The 16,621-nt window shown below is 48.2% G+C and overlaps 4 protein-coding genes across 7 annotated transcripts in view; 3 read left to right on the top strand and 1 right to left on the bottom strand.

Moving 5' to 3' along the window:
• The window catches only part of polybromo, a 5,293-nt gene extending 981 nt beyond the window's left edge, over nucleotides 1–4,312 (top strand). The window contains exons 1-4 of the mRNA NM_143031.2: nucleotides 1–58; nucleotides 117–1,708; nucleotides 1,767–3,219; nucleotides 3,278–4,312. The exon at nucleotides 1–58 is cut by the window's left edge and continues 981 nt beyond it. Coding sequence (NP_651288.1) covers nucleotides 1–58; nucleotides 117–1,708; nucleotides 1,767–3,219; nucleotides 3,278–4,245 — 4,071 coding nt within the window. The 3' untranslated portion in view covers nucleotides 4,246–4,312. The remainder of the gene's footprint in view (nucleotides 59–116; nucleotides 1,709–1,766; nucleotides 3,220–3,277) is intronic.
• Nucleotides 4,313–4,610: 298 nt separating this feature from the next.
• Nucleotides 4,611–6,819, top strand: Ude (Uracil-DNA degrading factor). 3 transcript variants are annotated; one of them, NM_143030.3, is made up of 3 exons: nucleotides 4,611–4,915; nucleotides 4,972–5,152; nucleotides 5,698–6,684. In NM_143030.3, exons 1-3 carry the CDS (start codon nucleotides 4,774–4,776, stop codon nucleotides 6,323–6,325), a joined length of 951 nt encoding a protein of 316 aa, NP_651287.4. In that variant the 5' UTR covers nucleotides 4,611–4,773; the 3' UTR covers nucleotides 6,326–6,684. The 3 variants fall into 3 exon arrangements, with proteins under 3 accessions (NP_651287.4, NP_001287514.1, NP_001262929.1); NM_001300585.1 differs by having other exon boundaries at nucleotides 4,702–4,915; nucleotides 5,698–6,819; NM_001276000.1 differs by having other exon boundaries at nucleotides 4,702–4,915.
• Ets96B lies at nucleotides 6,324–16,225 on the bottom strand. 2 transcript variants are annotated; one of them, NM_143029.3, is made up of 7 exons: nucleotides 16,016–16,225; nucleotides 11,026–11,509; nucleotides 10,730–10,900; nucleotides 9,835–9,955; nucleotides 9,637–9,683; nucleotides 7,484–8,156; nucleotides 6,324–7,421 (listed from the first exon to the last, which is right to left on the bottom strand). In NM_143029.3, the coding sequence occupies exons 1-7, from the start codon at nucleotides 16,031–16,033 to the stop codon at nucleotides 7,040–7,042; spliced, it is 1,896 nt and encodes a 631-aa protein (NP_651286.3). In that variant the 5' UTR covers nucleotides 16,034–16,225; the 3' UTR covers nucleotides 6,324–7,039. The 2 variants fall into 2 exon arrangements, with proteins under 2 accessions (NP_651286.3, NP_996290.1); NM_206567.2 differs by lacking the exon at nucleotides 16,016–16,225 and having other exon boundaries at nucleotides 11,026–11,918.
• Nucleotides 14,143–16,031, top strand: CG13634 (uncharacterized protein). The gene is made up of 2 exons (NM_143028.3): nucleotides 14,143–14,558; nucleotides 14,611–16,031. Exons 1-2 carry the CDS (start codon nucleotides 14,489–14,491, stop codon nucleotides 15,927–15,929), a joined length of 1,389 nt encoding a protein of 462 aa, NP_651285.1. The 5' UTR covers nucleotides 14,143–14,488; the 3' UTR covers nucleotides 15,930–16,031.
• Nucleotides 16,226–16,621: the final 396 nt, after the last annotated feature.

The raw sequence follows: 16,621 nt of genomic DNA, 5'->3' as shown, positions 1-16,621 counted from the left end.
ATGGGCAAAGGCAAGCTGGCTAAGCGCGTCAAGAGTCTCTCCAGTGCAGCAATTGCTGGTAAGATTAAAAAAAACATTTTTTTTTCTTTTTTGTATATAAATTATTCTTTTTCCAGCACTAAAAGAGGAGGTTGACAGCTCGGACGACGAGGAGACCAGCAAAAAGGGCGAGGGGCCCATGTGGGCATTGTTCGATCACTTGTACAACGCACCAGGAACTTCGGAACATCCGGGAGTTACTGGTCCTCCATTGGGAAACTCTCTATGGAAACTGCCAGTTCGTCGTTTCCATCCCGAATATTTTGAGCTGATCAAACGACCCATATCTATGAGCCAAATCCACACAAAGCTCAAAAAGGGCGATTATGCGAACATTAGTGATCTCACCGCCGATCTATATCTCATGCTGGACAACGCCAAAAAGGCGTTTCCGACGTCCCATCGCACTCACAAGGATGCGCTGAAAATGTTAAAGCTAATGAATGCCAAGCTGGTGGAGGAGTCTCTCGAGGAGGGCAGTGATCTGGATGACGAGGATGCAGAGGAAATGGACACAGAGGTATTTACGGTTAGCACGCAGCCGGAAAAGCGCAAGCCGGGCAGACCCCGCATCAACTCCAATTCGAACTCTAACGCCTCCCATACACCAAATAACTCGAATTCACCCAAATCAAATCGCATTGCCATCAACGCGGCTATTAAAAAGAAGATTCTGAGCATACAGAAATATTTGGTGGACTACTCCTTGGGCAATCGTCGTCCCATCGAAATGTTTATGGAAAAGCCGCCTCGCAAGATTTATCCGGACTACTACGATATCATTCAAAACCCCATTGACATGAACACTATCGAGCATAACATTCGCACAGATCGCTATGCCGCCGTGGAGGACGTGGTATCCGACTATCGACTTATGTTTTCCAACTGCCGACAGTATAATGAGGAGGGCTCTAACATATACGAGGATGCCAATATATTGGAACGAGCTCTAAATGAAAAGCTCAAGGAGTTCCCTGGTCTTACAGAGGGCAAAAAAAGCCAGCAGAAGTACAGCAAGGTGGGAAGAAAGTTAAAGACCGCTGTAATTACAGAGCGGCTGTGGCAATTCTATGAAACAGTAAAGGAGTACCAGGAGCCCAAGGGTAAGAGGCAGCTGTCGCTTATATTTACGAAGTTGCCATCCAAGAGCGAGTATCCGGACTACTACGACATTATCAGGGAACCTATTGACATGGACCGAATCGCTCAGAAACTTAAACAGGGCGCTTATGATACCTTAGATGACTTGGCAGCGGACTTTCTGCTGATGCTGGAGAACGCCTGCAAGTATAACGAGCCAGACTCGCAGATCTACAAGGATGCGCTCGTGCTACAACAATTGACACTGCAGCTGAAGCAACAACTGCGCACCGAGCGCGATTCTCTTCCGGATGTTCCTTTGGCTGTTCAGGAGCTGTTCCTCACACTGTTCACGACTATTTACAATCACCAGGACGAGGAGGGACGTTGCTACTCGGATTCCCTGGCCGAACTGCCGGAGTACGATGAGATTGGCGAAGGACCCAAGGTTCGCGGCATTTCGCTGGACCTTGTAAAACGAAGGCTTGACAAAGGAGCTTACAAACGGCTTGATGTTTACCAGGAAGATATTTTTGCCTGTTTGGAACGTGCAAGAAAGTTGTCCCGCACAGATTCGGATATTTTTCAGGTGAGTAATAACTACAATAATAGAAGCATTGTACTATTCTAAGAACAAACTTTTCCAGGACTCCATCGAGTTGCAAACATACTTCATTCGCAAGAGAGACGAGTTATGCAAGGACACACTTAGCTCATCCGCTTTAAATTTTAGTCTAGAACGCCTTATGGCTGATGTGGAGCTGTGTCGCCAGCAAAAAATGCAACAAGAGGAACAGGACCAAGAGCAGGATAAGGAGAAGGATGAATTCAATGCAGCCAAGGGTGAAAGCATGACAATAAACCAGCAGGTGTTTTCTCCCGGCGATTACGTATACGTGCAAATGCCGGAAAACAAGATTCCCTCGATATGCTGCATAGAGCGCCTCTGGACATCACCCACCAATGAGAAGCTGATGCAGGCTTCGATCTTTGTACGGCCCCACGAAACGTACCATGTAACCACTCGCAAGTTCCTCGAAAAGGAAGTGTTCAAGAGCAGCCTTTCGCAGACCATCTCGATGGATAAAGTGCAGGGCATGTGCTACGTAATGAACATAAAGGATTACATCAAGATGCGTCCGGAAAACTTGCCTGAAAAGGATGTTTACGTTTGCGAGTCTCGTTACAATATCCAAGGTCGCTGGTTCAAGAAGCTGAAGAGCTGGCCGCCAGTCCGTGAAGGCAGCTCGGTGAAGTTCGTTCCACGAGAGCAGCCATTGGAGTTAAAACGTGTGATGTCTGTGTTTAAGGAGCGTTTGGAAAAGCACAAAGGAGAACTGGAGGAGCTGAAGCTCCAAGAGACGCTGGTCGAAAAGGAGAAACCAAATGTGTCTTGCGATCCGCCGCCAAATGCTGAGGTTGGCAGCACGTACTACCAGCAGTACAACACCATTTGCAGTGGGGCCATAAAAACGGGAGACTTTGTTTACGTGGCCACCCAAACAGGAAAGCAGTCGGTGGCACAGGTCCAGCAGATTTGGGAGCAGAATGGAAAATCATACTTTAAAGGTCCATGGCTGTTACCACCCAGCGAGACGACCCCCGGCTTGGGCAAGCAATTTTATCGCCAGGAACTGCTGCTGAGCACAGTCGAAGAGGTCAGTCCGGTGGTGGGCATCGTGGGTCGTTGCGCCGTCCTGGAGTACTCCGAATTTATCAGCTCCCGACCCACGGAGATATCCGAAAGCGATGTGTACATTTGTGAGTCCGTCTATGATGAGCTAAAGAAAGCTCTTCGCAAGTTGGTTACGGGCAACATGCGCAAGTTCCAACACAGTCCTTCTGTCACCGAGGATGAGATCTTTTACTTTAAGACTCCCATTAAGCCCTCCAAGGACTTTAAGAACGAATTGAATGAACTGGGCATGCTAGAGGATTCAATGGATGGGGATACACCCTCGCTGAGCTCAGACATTGCGGCCATGTCCTCGCCGGCTCCTTCAGTAAACTCCACGCCACTGACGTCCAAAGTTAAGGCCGCCAAATCGGCCAAAAAATGTCTTACCGGTTACATTTTGTACTCTAGTGAAGTTCGAAAAAGTACGTTTATTTAGTATACTTTAAAGATCATGTATAACCGTTGAACTTTCTTTTACAGGCATTTGCCAGAGCAACCCGGACGCAACCTTTGGAGACATATCCCGCATGGTGGGCACCGAATGGAAGAATCTGCCCTCCAGCGTTAAGCAGAGCTGGGAGGATAGGGCTAGCCGACAGAATGAGGAGACGGCGGCCCTACGGCGCGAGTTGGACGACGTCCAGAACAGTGCGAGTCCCTCATCCCAAGTTTCGCAGGATGTCTTTGGACAGGTGCTCACCTTTGAGTGTCAGTGGGATAAGTGCGACTTTCAGTTCGAGGAGCTTAGCGACTGCACGGAACATTGCATGTCCGATAGCACCGGACACATCCAGCGCCATCCACAAGCGGGCGTGGAGACGGAGTATGTCTGCCTGTGGCGCAACTGCCCGCGGGTCAAGAAGTCTGTTCAGGCCTTTCCTAACGTTCTGCGCCTCATCAAGCATGTGCGCGAGGTCCATCTGAGCAAGTGTGGCAAGACGATTTCGGCGGCAGACCGCAGCAAGAATTTCGTGCCGCGTCGGCAGAAGCATGCGCAACTGGCCACTACTGTGCCCATCCCGCCCAGCCTTGCGCAATCGCCGCGCGCTCCAAGCAATCTCGAGGCAGTGCAGCTCCAGCAGCAGCAGCATCCGCAGCAGAACATGCACCAACTGCAGCAACAGCAAACGATCGTCTTGGGTCCGCCACCAGAGCCGCTCTTCGTCACAGTGCCGCCGCGCACCACTCGCGTCATCCACTCGGAGGCCTACATTAAGTACATCGAGAGCCTGCAGACGGGCAGCCATCTGAACGTGGTCACCTGCAACAACAATTGGCGGCGTGCACTGACCCACATCACACCCGCACAGGTGGTGGCCAAGACGGCGCTACCCGAGAAGTGGATCGGACCGAATCTGCGCGACCAGGGCAACGTGGTGCAGGCACTGTGCCACCTGCGCAACTTCATGGTCGACGATATACTTCAAATACGGCGCAGTTGCAACTAGCCCATCGTTCACCGCTAAGCCCAAAGCTTTTTGAGTTCCATGTTAATAAACAACACAAACAAATTATAACAATTTTCGTATTGATTGGGGAAAATATATCATAATAAATATGATTGCAAATATAACGACAGCAATGTCATATTACATGCTTTAATATGCAGAGCGGCGTTTAATTAGGTAATTAATACTTAAGATCGTTTATTTCCTCTCAATGTTATCAGTTTCTCGTGGCGCTGACGTCATGGCTAAGTATCGATTATTTTCTCGTGGGTTTTGTTTTGCTCCGGTGCTACGACAACAAACCGGTTTCCAAACATAGAGTCACCCAGTTATTTTGTGGTGCTTATCTAATTGGCCACGCTCAGCTCTGATCAGTGCCTCTCAGTGGTGCTCATTTTGCGTCTTCCTCCCATGATTAAGTGCCATATGCCGTCGAGTTGGAGACGGCTACGCAAAATCAGTCGTATTCTAGCGCTGACAGGAAGCAGACAGATACTCACCCAAGTATTAGCAACCAAAGGAGCAGCAATGGCAGAGGGAGATTCGAAATTTGGCTTCAAGGACATGGAGAAGGCGTTAGAGACGTTGAAGCTGCTGGAGAGTCACGACATGCAGTATCGCAAGCTGACGGTGCGCGGTTTGCTTGGCCGGGCCAAAAGAGTCCTGACAAGTGAGTGCTTGTGCCCAAGGGATGCGTTGAATCCAGCACTAAACCTACCATTCTAGTGACCAAGGCGGAGGAGAAGCTGAAGAACATCAATGCGGCCATTGGAGTCTTTGAAAAGTGGCTGGAGGAGAATGGCGGAGGGGCGTCCAGCAAGAATGCCAAGACAGAGAGCGAGGACAAGGTGGAGACGGTGCCGGGATTGGGATTCAAGGACAAGGCTGCTGCGGAGGCAACGCTGAGGTAAGTCACTTGACTAGGCCCTCTACTCTGGCATGCTAATGAGCCGCCGGAGACCTTCGGCCCAGGCCACCAGCGACGACGTCCAATGATGTCATGGCACACTTTTGCTGCGTCGAACTCGGAAGTCTCATTAAATTGGTAGAGCGGCCACTACGCTCTTCCCATTCGCTCCTCTCCGTATGGGATGCATACATATTAGGGTGGATCGATTTGATAAATCGTATTGCTTAAACTTTTTCGGATATTTAACTTTTGTATATCCAACATAGCATTCCACTTACGCATGTTTAAATCATCATATATATATCTCAATAAGTGAAAACCTTAAAATAGTTTTATATGTATTGCTTCGAAAGTCATATATATTAATTAATTAATATTATACATATATTTTCTATTCTATAAGCAGTTTATTTTGATAAAATCGTAATACTAGTGATAGCATTTTCATGAATATGATCCACCCCAATATATGAATGAGTTTATGGCCACATTCCACAGATTGCCTGTATCCAAACTATTTCTATATGCATCTCGTATTGCAGCATTTTGGCGGAACGAGATCCGGACTACCAGAGGTTGGCCATCAAGGGATTGATTGGCAGCTCCAAGCGTGTCCTGTCAGGCACCAAGAACGAGGACAAGATCACGGCCATAAAGGAGGGAGTCCAGGTACTTGAGGATTTCCTCGAAAAGTTCGAGGCCGAGAATCGTATCAAGGACAATCGAGCATACTTGCCACTCGCCGTGGTCACCAAACTGCCCGATCCCAAAGATGAGTTGGCTAAGGAGTTTCTCGAAGCCTATGGCGGCTCCAAGGCCAAGGGTAACTACAAGCACCTGCGCACAATGTTCCCCAAAACGGATGAAAAGACCAGCTGGGATATTGTGCGCAATCGTCAGCTGTCCAAGTTGCTGGAGCAGATTAAGAGTGAGGAGGCCAAGCTCTTCGATGCAGAGACCGGAGCACCCACCGACCTGCACCTGCAGTTGATCCACTGGGCATACAGTCCGCAGCCGGACAAGCTGAAGCAGTACATCGAAAAGCTGGCCAAGAAGACGCCCGAAAAGCGCAAGCAGGAGAGCAGCAGCAGTGCCAGCGATTCCAGTGCCACCAGCCAGGATTCCGATGGCGAGGATAAGCCCAAAAGGAAGAAGAAGAGGGAGGAGTGAGGTCTAAACAATCAAAAACACTCTGTTGCCATTTATTAACGAACAGAAACGGTTCAAACAGCTCTGTTTCCGGTTTCTCCAACCGATGCAATTTGGTGGACTTTAGATTTAACAATTTTTTTTTTAAATATTACCTTATTGAACTGAAGTTTCATGGTTTCCTAATCTGCCAGATTGCACGGTCTTCGAAATCGAAAACTGGCTAAATAGTTTATTTAAGTAACTCAACCTCAATGCAGAACTACGATATTTGGTGGACACATGGCTGCTTTCCTCTGTAACCCCCTCTATGTACACAGATAGATACATATATATGTATACATAAGCGCTCAAGTATATATTCTATATGTTAATATTGTAAAGTACATTTTGTGTATGTCGTTCTGATCAGCCTAGTCTTTGGAATCAATAGCTCGATATATGGTAGTCTATGGAGGGGCACGTTGCATAAAAATGTCGAACAACTTTATAATAAAAACAGAATTACAATTTTGAAACCATATTGTATGTAATTTTCAGGAGATGCTGACCCCAATATTACTGAAAAACAGCCTTCGTGCCCCTCTAAGCTATTCCCAACGCAGCTCATCGTAACGAAACCTTCATTTGAAATTCGTAACCCCACACGCAACTAGATTACACAATGTACACGGGACACGGCCACGCCCACGCGGCCGCATTCGAACGCTCCGCCCACATATGGCGACTATATGGTTAGTATTTATGCAATGCGGCGGTATCGTAATACTCCGACTTGGCGACTCGTGGGGATTGCGTCTGGGAGTCGCCGGATGTCGGGGGCGTCTTGGCCAGCGACAGCGTCAACTGGTGCTGGTCACCCTTGCCGGAACCGGTGGTCAGGTGACCGTAGGCCATGTTGAACAGCGCATCCGGATCGCAGACGAACCGATAGACGTAGCGCTCTCCGTTCACTTTCTGCATGATACCCTTCTCGTAGTAGTAGCGCAAACTGCGAGATAACTTGTCGTAGTTCATGGCGGGTCGATTCTTCTGGAGACCCCAACGCCGGGCCACCTCCTCTGGCTCGATCAGCTTGAACTCCATGCCACGACCGGTCCAGGCGATGCAACTGGCACTGAAAGGAGAATCATAGAGTGTTAATGTATGGGAGATTTGGTGCCGCCGTTTCGTACCCACCTGGTCGTGGGCTCATCCAGGAGGGCCACCAGAAACTGCCAGAGCTGCAGCGAACCCCTGCGCTGGCTGATCGCCTGGCCGTTGCTGCTGGTGGAGATGCCATTGCTGGCGTAGAACTGATCCAGGCGCAGTTCCGCATCGCTGGACGTGGTGGAGTCCACCACATTGGGCCGCAGCGCGGAGGGATAGGTGGATGAGATGGCCGCGTTGTAGGGACCGCTGTCGTACTTCAGATCTGCATCGCTGACCGCTGCTAAGGTGGTGGGCGAGAGATCCCTGTACACGGACTGAGACTGCGTCTGCTGTTGGTGGGCGTAGTGCGAGGGCGTGGCATATACCGCTGAGCTGGATATGACCGCCGTATGGCTAAATTTGAAAGCGGATGCGGCATGAAGTGGCGTCAAGTGGGTGAGAGCCTGCTGCTCCGCCTGCTGATGGCCATGGTGGCCATGGTGGGAGTGATGGTGGTGCGGATGCAGTGCAGCAGCTTGCTGCAGTTGTTGCTGGTGTTGCTGTTGTTGCTGCTGCTGCTGCTGCTGCTGCTGTTGCTCTTGCTGCTGCTGTTGCTGCTGTGCCGCCGTAGTGGTGGAGTCCGCGTGCTCGATCTTTGTGTGGTGCGGAAAGTGCTGTCCGGAGGACACGTCGCTGCAGTATACGGCGGCCGAGGTTGCTTCTGGAAAAAAGGATTCACCAGTGAAAGCCGCTTTCATGCACGTTTGAGCAATGTGCCGGTGTCAAGGGAATGGGTGCTAATTACATGGGTATTCCAGATACCCTTCCTCACAGAGGGTATTATGGGTTTATTAGACATTTTAAACTTTTACGTTCGTGTATAAACCATACAATATCCTTTGTAGATGTGTTTTATATCATAGATATTGACATATCCCATATTTGTATGGATCCCCACTCATTAAAGAGCATCCAGCCCTCTCGACTGACATTAAAAACTCTTTCACATTGTTTCGCTTTGTTTGTGCGGCGCTTGGCTTTTCTAAATGGCCAGGGTATTTAGCAGCAATTAATTATTTAAGCAACCCACTCTTCTCAGTTGCTGCAAAATGCTCAATATGCTGCAATTTAGCGGAGGCAAACAAACCCACTCCATGCCACCCAACCCAACCTGGAAGTACCACCCGAACTTGCCCTTTTCATTAGATACATAGTTACTCCACAACTCCCGCATCCATTCCGGCACCCCATGCTCATCGCGACTCGACGCTGGGCGCATTAAAAATTCAGGAGATACCTCTGCATAATCCATGAGCAAGTGTCGACAAGTAAAAACATCATTGGCGATAACAACAAACGAGCTGCTGATGGAAAACGAAGACCTGTTGGCCCTGCAGCCCAAGGACGAGGGTATCCGGGTGGGTTGGAGTGGGGTTTGGAGTGCTTTGGAGTGGGTGGGACAATGCATTACACCCGAGAAAACACTATAGTCATTTATGCACCCCTAAGATTGCTTCTTCGTGGACGAACAGTATTCTTTAAAAATATATACATATATTATTGGAGCTTATAAATCAAGCAATCTAAAATAGGAAAAATACATAACATCTGATATAAGACAAATAGATCCAAGGATTAAGGATCTTGTTTAAACTATGATATAATGTATATTTCATAAAGAATCAGCTGAAATCTAGCTTGAACTGAGAACGCCACGAAACAACCTTTAAATTTTTAAAGTAACTGATTTTTTTCTTCAAGTGTAAACGGATGGATGGGTGAATGGGGTGACTGGGTGGTGTAGCTAACACGAACCACTCAACGGCGGCCCCGTGATTGAGCTGTTTGTTCGATGGGCGTCGGATTCAGCCCTCGACCACGCCCCCGTCCGCCCACCGCCACGCCCACCGGAGGCGAACTATGTAGCAGCCGCCCCTCGAAATTGAATTGCACGCTTGTTCTGCCGCCAATTGGATTAGCGGTTAGTAACACCGACGATATTGTTATTGTAAATTATGCGCGCGATTTCTTGCATTTTATTTGAAAAAATATTGGTAGCCACTAGAAGAAGATGGCAGCAAATGGAATTACCCAGTGATAGGTATGCATATCGCGCACAATAATTTGAATAAATGATGAGCGTACGCAAAAGCTGACTTTAATCATTTTCCATTCATTTTTTTCAATTTTTAGGGACTTACCTTCGTCGCTCTTTTTCAGAATGCCCGCGGGTGGCGATGATGGAAATCTGCATGGAGCATAAATCAAAAATATATAAAATATATATATACAAATCTATTTTATATAGAAAGCGGATAATTCAAGGAGCAAGCGACTCCGTTGATTGACTTAAAGTTGACTTGTCTTGTCAGCGTGAAGCTCAATCTCAATCTTCTTACCTGTAGCAGTACGGGTGCGGATGTGGGTGCGGATGTGGGTGTGGATGGTTGTGCGGGTGCGTCACAGCGGGTATGTCAAAGAAACTCGATGTTCTATCATGCCGCACGCCTTTGACATTCACTGCAGATGGTAAAAATAGAGAACAAGACCAGGTTACTTTTTCCACTCATAAATATGGGAGAATGGAGCTGAAGCCACCTCCGTCGCCAGTCAACCGAGGTGGCCTCGACTTTTGTTAGATAATATTTCGTATTAACGCTCGCAATGGGATGCCTTTGAGGCCACAAATCGAGCTTGTCACATGCACTTGACTTGGCCATAATCGAGTGCCAGCCAAAACGCAGGACTAGATAGATAACTTAAAATATGATTGCGGGTAGTCTTAACTTAAAGAGGGATTAACTTAAAAGATTACTACTGCAAATATAAATATGTATAGTTCATAGCGTTAGCTAATTCCCCATTCAGTTCAAACGATTAACTTGCAACTCTTGACTCGAGTTTGATTTTCCCAGAACTCCAAAACATATTTATCTTATTTGGACCTCGGCACGCGCCAAACTTCGGCGATGTTTTCTTAATAAAAAACTTAAAAATAACAATCTAAGCTGTATAGCAAAGCCTTCGGGCGGCAAATGGCAGAGCGGCCCAAAATCCCAAGCCCACACCCACACCCACCGAACCATTTGCCATCCAACCCGCAGGACTCCCCCGCTCACTTCTCAAAACTCATAATGGAAAATTAATAAACAAGCGAACGTGTAAATAGCAAAGGCAAACAGAAAGTGGATACAGTGGGTCGGAGTGGGTGGTGGGATCAGGTGGAGGGGCAGTGTCAGTGGCAGGGGCAGGCTGCATCCGGAATTGACAGTGGACGTGGACGAGGACGCTTACCATTGTACCTTGCGTTCAAGTAACCCTCGGTGGAAGTGTCCAGTCCGAATTTCCCGATTGCCGGCGTGGGAGTGGGCGTGGCATACATGACCAGCTCGTCGGGCAACTGATGGTGATGGTGATGGTGGTGATGATGATGGTGGGCGTACCAGGAAGATTCCCGTGTGAGATCTGCCGAGTGGAAGGGTATAATTGGCAGGACTTGATTAACAGCCGACATTTGTAATAGATACTATGTTCAAAATTCTTATCCAACGAAATTAGATAAATCTGAAAGTATATGTAAATATACACACCGTTGCAGAGAGAGGCACTTGCTCCGCCTGCGCTCGAGGATCCGGAGGTGGAAGCGTTCATCAAGGCGGCCGTGGCGATGGGATTCGGCGAGGATGAGCTTTCGCCCAGGGTCAAGCAGCAAGGTGGTGGCGGCGGTGGTATAGGTGACGTCTTCTGGCCAGCGCAGATGGCCTCCATGAGGCCATGCCCCTGACCATGACCATGACCACCTGAATCCAGATCGCTGATGGGGCACTTTTTGCGCTCCGACTGCAGGCCATCGCAGCTGGAGGATGCGGAAATGGCCTTGGCCACCGCCGGCAGTGTGGAGCTGACACAGGAAACCACCGAGTCTGTGGTTATGGTGGATGTGTTGGGCAGGGCGCCATGGTAGAGCCCCAGGTGGTGGTGCGGATGGTGTGCGTGGTGGTGGTGCGGGTGGTCCAGGTGCGTGAGCGTCTGCTGCAGCTGCTCCAGGTGCGTCTTGGCCTCGCCGTAGTCGCTCTGCGGAATAAGGAAATGAGACAAGGCGCGCCAGGAAATTGTCATGAGTCTGGCGTTCTTTCGGCTTGGGGTCTTTCGATTTCGTCTTGGCCAAATTAGTAGTCAATTTGTCAGATATTTTGGCCAAAATTATTTGGGTGCTTCAATGGACTTTAAGCCATGCGAACTTTAAAGCCACCTGCTGAGTGGTTGGTTGGCCACCCGCCGTTAACAGGTTGCAGAGACAATGGCCAACTCGTCACATTGACATAGTCAAGTGGAAGTTGTGGCAATTAGTTTAACAGCTTCTCTAGCTTCAGTTTTCGCTTTTGCTTTTGCTTTTCCTTTTCCCACTGCCGGGTGTCAATTGGCCGGGTGCGAGTGCTCCCGTATTCTTGGCCATTAAGTAATGAGCCATTGTGTCGGACAACTTAGTACAACCACTGGCACTGGGCCCTCACCAGTGGGTTCGCAATGATATGTGGATAGTACGTGGTCATAGGTATAGTACGTGGGCATCTGCCGACTCCAACTGCGGTTTATTGACACTTGTCCATTTAATGAGCACGGCGCCGGGGTTAACCTTTGTCTATGGTCGCACTCTCGCTCTCTCCGGGTTATCATATCACCCTGCTCGTAGAGCTCATTATAGCCGGCCGGGATTTCACTTTTCACTGGGGGGAAACTCTTTGGGGAAACTGGCTTTTAGCATACGATACAAGGCAGGGGATAGAACTACTGTGGCAAGCTCATACCTCAATGGAACTTCTTCAAAGAAATCATTTTGATTTAATGGAATACCCATCAATGGAATGTCTATCTTACTTAACTTGCACTAGAAACTAAGTAATATATCATATTGAAATCCAAACAAATTCAAACACCCATCGATTTCCCAACCTACTTTTGAATGTAGGTCGATCTTCAAGTGATTGCTTTAGGCATTTAAAACAAATCGAGCATCAGTCCAAGAAAGAAAGACAATAGTGTTTCTTTAAGGTTTTCCATCCGTTGTTTGCTTACGGAGCCCAATCAGTCGGGCCTCCATGACGAAGTGCATCCAACACTGACCCCAATTCGAGTCCCTTGCCTGACATTTGGACAAACTGGAGCAGCAAGCGCTGCGATGCACCACCATGTGCCATCTGGATTTGCTCCGTCGCATCCGAGAACCATTCGAGATAGTTACCCTTAATTACGTGCCCGTAATCGCTGCCGGTTTGGTTCGGCTCTATCGGCAATACACCATGCCAACTTCCAGTTGGTATGAAAATAGAGAAAAACTTTTGGTGGAAACGCAGAAAGCGGCACCGTGCCGTCCCTTTTCTCCAGTTTGGGCCATAAGAAGTGCAGAATGCTCGACTTTCTCCCCCCCAAATCGGGGGTTATATAAATCTTGACAATGATACATTCAACTGGTTGGATCACGGATTTGGCAATTCTCTTCCGCTTTTTGCGCGCACAAATTTTTGATAAATTGCAAAATGTGTCGCTGAATCGCGTTCGTTAAGTGCAAGCAAACAATTTGTCAAATCAAATTACAGCAGTTATTTAGTGTAACTGTCGTGTGCAAGCAGCTAAAAAATTTAACAAAAAGAAAAAAAAATCGCAGCGGCAGCCAGCCAAGCGATGTCACCTGCCACACGTGCGCAGGTGCAACAGGGAACCACTTTTTGGATGGGTTACCATAACTAAGGAATACTCTATATCAGAAAGATAGCAATACCATTTATGAGATATTTCTTTAGCTACATATACCAAATATATCAATGATCATAAATGACGAATATTAATATCGATCATAATAGCTCTTCATATCATTAGCGTAATACTTTTTTCAAAGAAAGGTTCCACTGAATTTCCACTTTAGTTATTAAAAATGCAAGATTTCTAATAAATTATTTCTCAATTCAATTAAACTGCAGATATGATGCATATTGAACCATTTGTACCTTATATAGTACCTATGGGCCCACACCCATTAGGCCCTAATTTGTATGCGCAATTGGTGCCAATTACAAGTGCAATTGGGAAAACAAACTGTGGCGCTGGGTGACTGACTCATCCGACGGATTGATCAACTTTGAACCCTGGCGAACAATGGTGCACATACTCGCAGAGATTACGACGCATGCGCGCCCGCAACTGACATTACGAAACTCCAGTCGTGTGTTTACCTTTCGGTATGGTATCGTATGGTTTGGTATGGTATGCTATTATATACATATAAGGTATATGTACTGATCTAGTTTGCAGCCGCCCAAGGGAGCGGTGGGTGGTGGACTGAGACCCATGGGCTCGCAGAAGACAATGCTTTTCTTTTTCCAAATTGTTTTAGCTGGCGTCTTTTTTCTTCTGTTTTTTTTTTTCGTTTTTCTGTGTGTGTGGCTCGACTTGGATGACTGGGACTCCGAATCTCTGTCTCTTTTTTAACTCTGGCTATGGATCCGTCGTGGAAAACACTTTCACTGCACATGATGAGGCAGTGACACGGTCGTCACCATCACGATGGCTATGGCTATGCTCTTCTCCGTCTTCTTGTGGGTGTCTTTTTGGTTTTGGTGGCAATGGAAGCGCGACCGAGCCAGTTTCTCGCTCCGCTTGGTCTTGGGAGTCGCATTTTCGGTTCAGCTGCGGGCGAGTTCGGAGGTGTTTTCTGGCCAACTTAAGGATTCTTTCAAAAGATAACCCAACAACATTGTACTATTAAGATATTACAATCCAAGTTCTGGAAAAGTAGCTAACATAAATTGCAGTTTAAATTTTATTAACGAACGAACTGAAATATAATCGACAAACGTTCTTTATATAAAAGAAGAAACGCATTACCATTTGATAATAAATATTTTTGAAAAACATTAATGTGTCTTGTGATTTTGTGAATAAAAAGTTTAAAATCCAGTGAGAACTAACAGATTTCAAAAGCCTAAAAAACAAGGATTCTAAGGACTTACAGCCTGAGTAAAAAAGATTACCCCACTCCATGTTTGGAATACCGCCATGTCAGGATACGTGAGCCGGGATTTCAATTGGCTGTACTTTCTGCTGGCCATGTGTTCTCTGCTGGCGGGTAAGTTACCACCACTGCATCGTAGACAATTCTGCTAACACACGCTCTTTAGTGACCCTCTGTCAGCCGTACCAGTTGCCCCACCGATGCTCCAACCGGCTGGAGAATGCACTGGAGCACATGCGTCGACGCAGTGTGCAGACCAAGAGCTCCTCCGCATCGCGCGCCATGTGGGAGCCGCCACCGCAGAGTCCCTACCAGTTGTACCACAGTTTCTACGGACAGCACAGTGATCCGGAGGATGACTTCTACAATGTGGGTGCCTACAGCAGCGGACGTGGCTATCACGCCAAGTTGCTGCATCGAAATGGACAAGCCAATCCCTTCTCCGATTCAAGCAGTGCACTAGAGCTGGAGGATTTGCTGGCGGTGAATCAGCAGAGCCAGCAGCACAGACAACCACACAAACTGACAATTTCCCGGGTGGATGTGGAGGATCTCAAGGTGCGAGTGCCGCCGGCGAAGTCCGCCAACCGGTGGGTTGAGATCGACAAGTGCAAATTCAGCACTGAGAACTCCACGCTGGACACCCGCCTGATCTTTCCGGATCTTACTCTCAGCGGCAAGGTGGTGATGCAGCCGATGGGCGGAAAGTGTCACATGATTCTGAGACTGCGACACGCGGGCATCGAGTTTCGAACGGTTCCACTGGGATCAGGACACGCCTCCAACTACGAGCAGTCCCGGAGATTGGGAGCCGCCTCGGTGCGCACGGACTCTCATTTCGCTGAGCCCGGATTTATATCGGTCTTTGCTCACGGATGCCAGGGACCCACTGGAATCCGTCTGCGCCAGAACTCCAAGCGGAGATTCGGTAGTGCTCCGGAAGTGGAACTGGGCGAACCGCACGTGATACTGGGCAGCAAGAGACCACAAAGGTGGGGCAAATACCATCAGCAGGCGGGTTATGATATCCGCCAGGGTCAGGTGCCGCAAAGAACTAAGGAGTACAGCCTGGAGCTGGGCAGCGATAGCCAGGCCCAGGACTCGGGTGAGTTCATCGATGTGAACGGGGACAACTTCTACCGGCGGCAGTTCAGCAAAAAGAGGAGACGCCGGCGGCGCTACGCCAAAGAGAACTTCGAGGACCAGGTGAACTTCAGCGAGGATGTGCTGCACTTCGAGGATGAGCAGCTGCAGCAGCTGGTGGAGCCGGATGCCAGAGCCTTTGCAGATATATTCAGCGGCAGTGGCTCCAGTCCCACCGGAGATCGTGAGGAGCTGGTGGGCGAGGCCATGTCTCACGAGCTGGAGAAGCTCTTCTCCATGGGCGTCCGTGGCTTGCTGACCACCTACATGCAGCGGGCGCTCCAGCCGGCCATCAAGGAGACCCTCATGGAGAACATGGGCTACACCCTGAGCTATGGCTAAGACCACCACCTCGAAGGACTCCTAGTTTAAGCCCTATTTATGTACGTCCGATGCGGTTGAAAATAAAAGCTTTAAGCGAATCTTACCAACTTGGCCGTATCCATGGATCGATCGGTGGTCCGGATGCACTCTTGAACTTGTTGGATTTTCACTAATAGGATTTCACCTGGCTGCTGCTCATCAATACTCCTCAATTATTCAGAGTTCGATGGCTTTCACTTGACGTTGATGGTGATCAGCGCGCATTCCGTTGCCTTCGTGCAGTTGGTTCTGAGTTTCCGTTGTGACTGGTCGAGGGCACCTGGATAGGATGCCAGGCAATGCGGCCGGAGTCACCGTTCGGGGGTTGATGCTCCTGAAAGCTGGCCAGGATGCACTACGCAGCCGCGTCACGCCTCCGCTGCCCGCCGATTGGTTAATTCACTTTAAAGGGGAAAGACCAATGGCTTGGCTGCGGGGCGGTAATTAGGAGAAAATATTACAAAATTTTCAGAAAGTGGTTTGATTAGCTTTCAAATTGAAATAAAGGAATGCAAGGCTAGAAGCCAAATATTTGAAATAATCTTTAACATATAGGTTAAAAATTATTTTAAAATCCTAAAGCTTGTTTTAATAAATAAAATATTCATTAAGTCTAAAGTATAAACTAAAATTAACTACAAAATAAATAAGGTTTGAAATTAATGATGTGC

The sequence above is a fragment of the Drosophila melanogaster genome, chromosome 3R, assembly GCF_000001215.4.
Source record: "Drosophila melanogaster chromosome 3R".
In the NCBI taxonomy this organism is placed as follows: domain Eukaryota; kingdom Metazoa; phylum Arthropoda; class Insecta; order Diptera; family Drosophilidae; genus Drosophila; species Drosophila melanogaster.
The sequence above is the reverse complement of the archived record's forward strand: the minus strand, read 5'-3'. Positions and strand labels throughout refer to the sequence as shown.

What these genes read in the sequence shown, in the direction of transcription:
- CG13634 (NM_143028.3), top strand. Translation starts at nt 14,489, where the DNA reads ATGTCAGGATACGTGAGCCGGGATTTCAATTGGCTGTACTTTCTGCTG. An exon ending in CATGTGTTCTCTGCTGGCGG is followed by an intron (nt 14,559 to 14,610) that starts GTAAGTTACCAC and finishes CACGCTCTTTAG; the next exon opens with TGACCCTCTGTCAGCCGTAC.
- Ets96B (NM_206567.2), bottom strand. Translation starts at nt 11,554, where the DNA reads ATGACAATTTCCTGGCGCGCCTTGTCTCATTTCCTTATTCCGCAGAGC. An exon ending in CCGCACCCGTACTGCTACAG is followed by an intron (nt 9,684 to 9,834) that starts GTAAGAAGATTG and finishes TGCTCCATGCAG; the next exon opens with ATTTCCATCATCGCCACCCG. An exon ending in TCTGAAAAAGAGCGACGAAG is followed by an intron (nt 8,157 to 9,636) that starts GTAAGTCCCTAA and finishes CCTTTTTTCCAG; the next exon opens with AAGCAACCTCGGCCGCCGTA.
- Ude (NM_001300585.1), top strand. Translation starts at nt 4,774, where the DNA reads ATGGCAGAGGGAGATTCGAAATTTGGCTTCAAGGACATGGAGAAGGCG. An exon ending in GGCCAAAAGAGTCCTGACAA is followed by an intron (nt 4,916 to 4,971) that starts GTGAGTGCTTGT and finishes CTACCATTCTAG; the next exon opens with TGACCAAGGCGGAGGAGAAG. An exon ending in GCTGCGGAGGCAACGCTGAG is followed by an intron (nt 5,153 to 5,697) that starts GTAAGTCACTTG and finishes CTCGTATTGCAG; the next exon opens with CATTTTGGCGGAACGAGATC.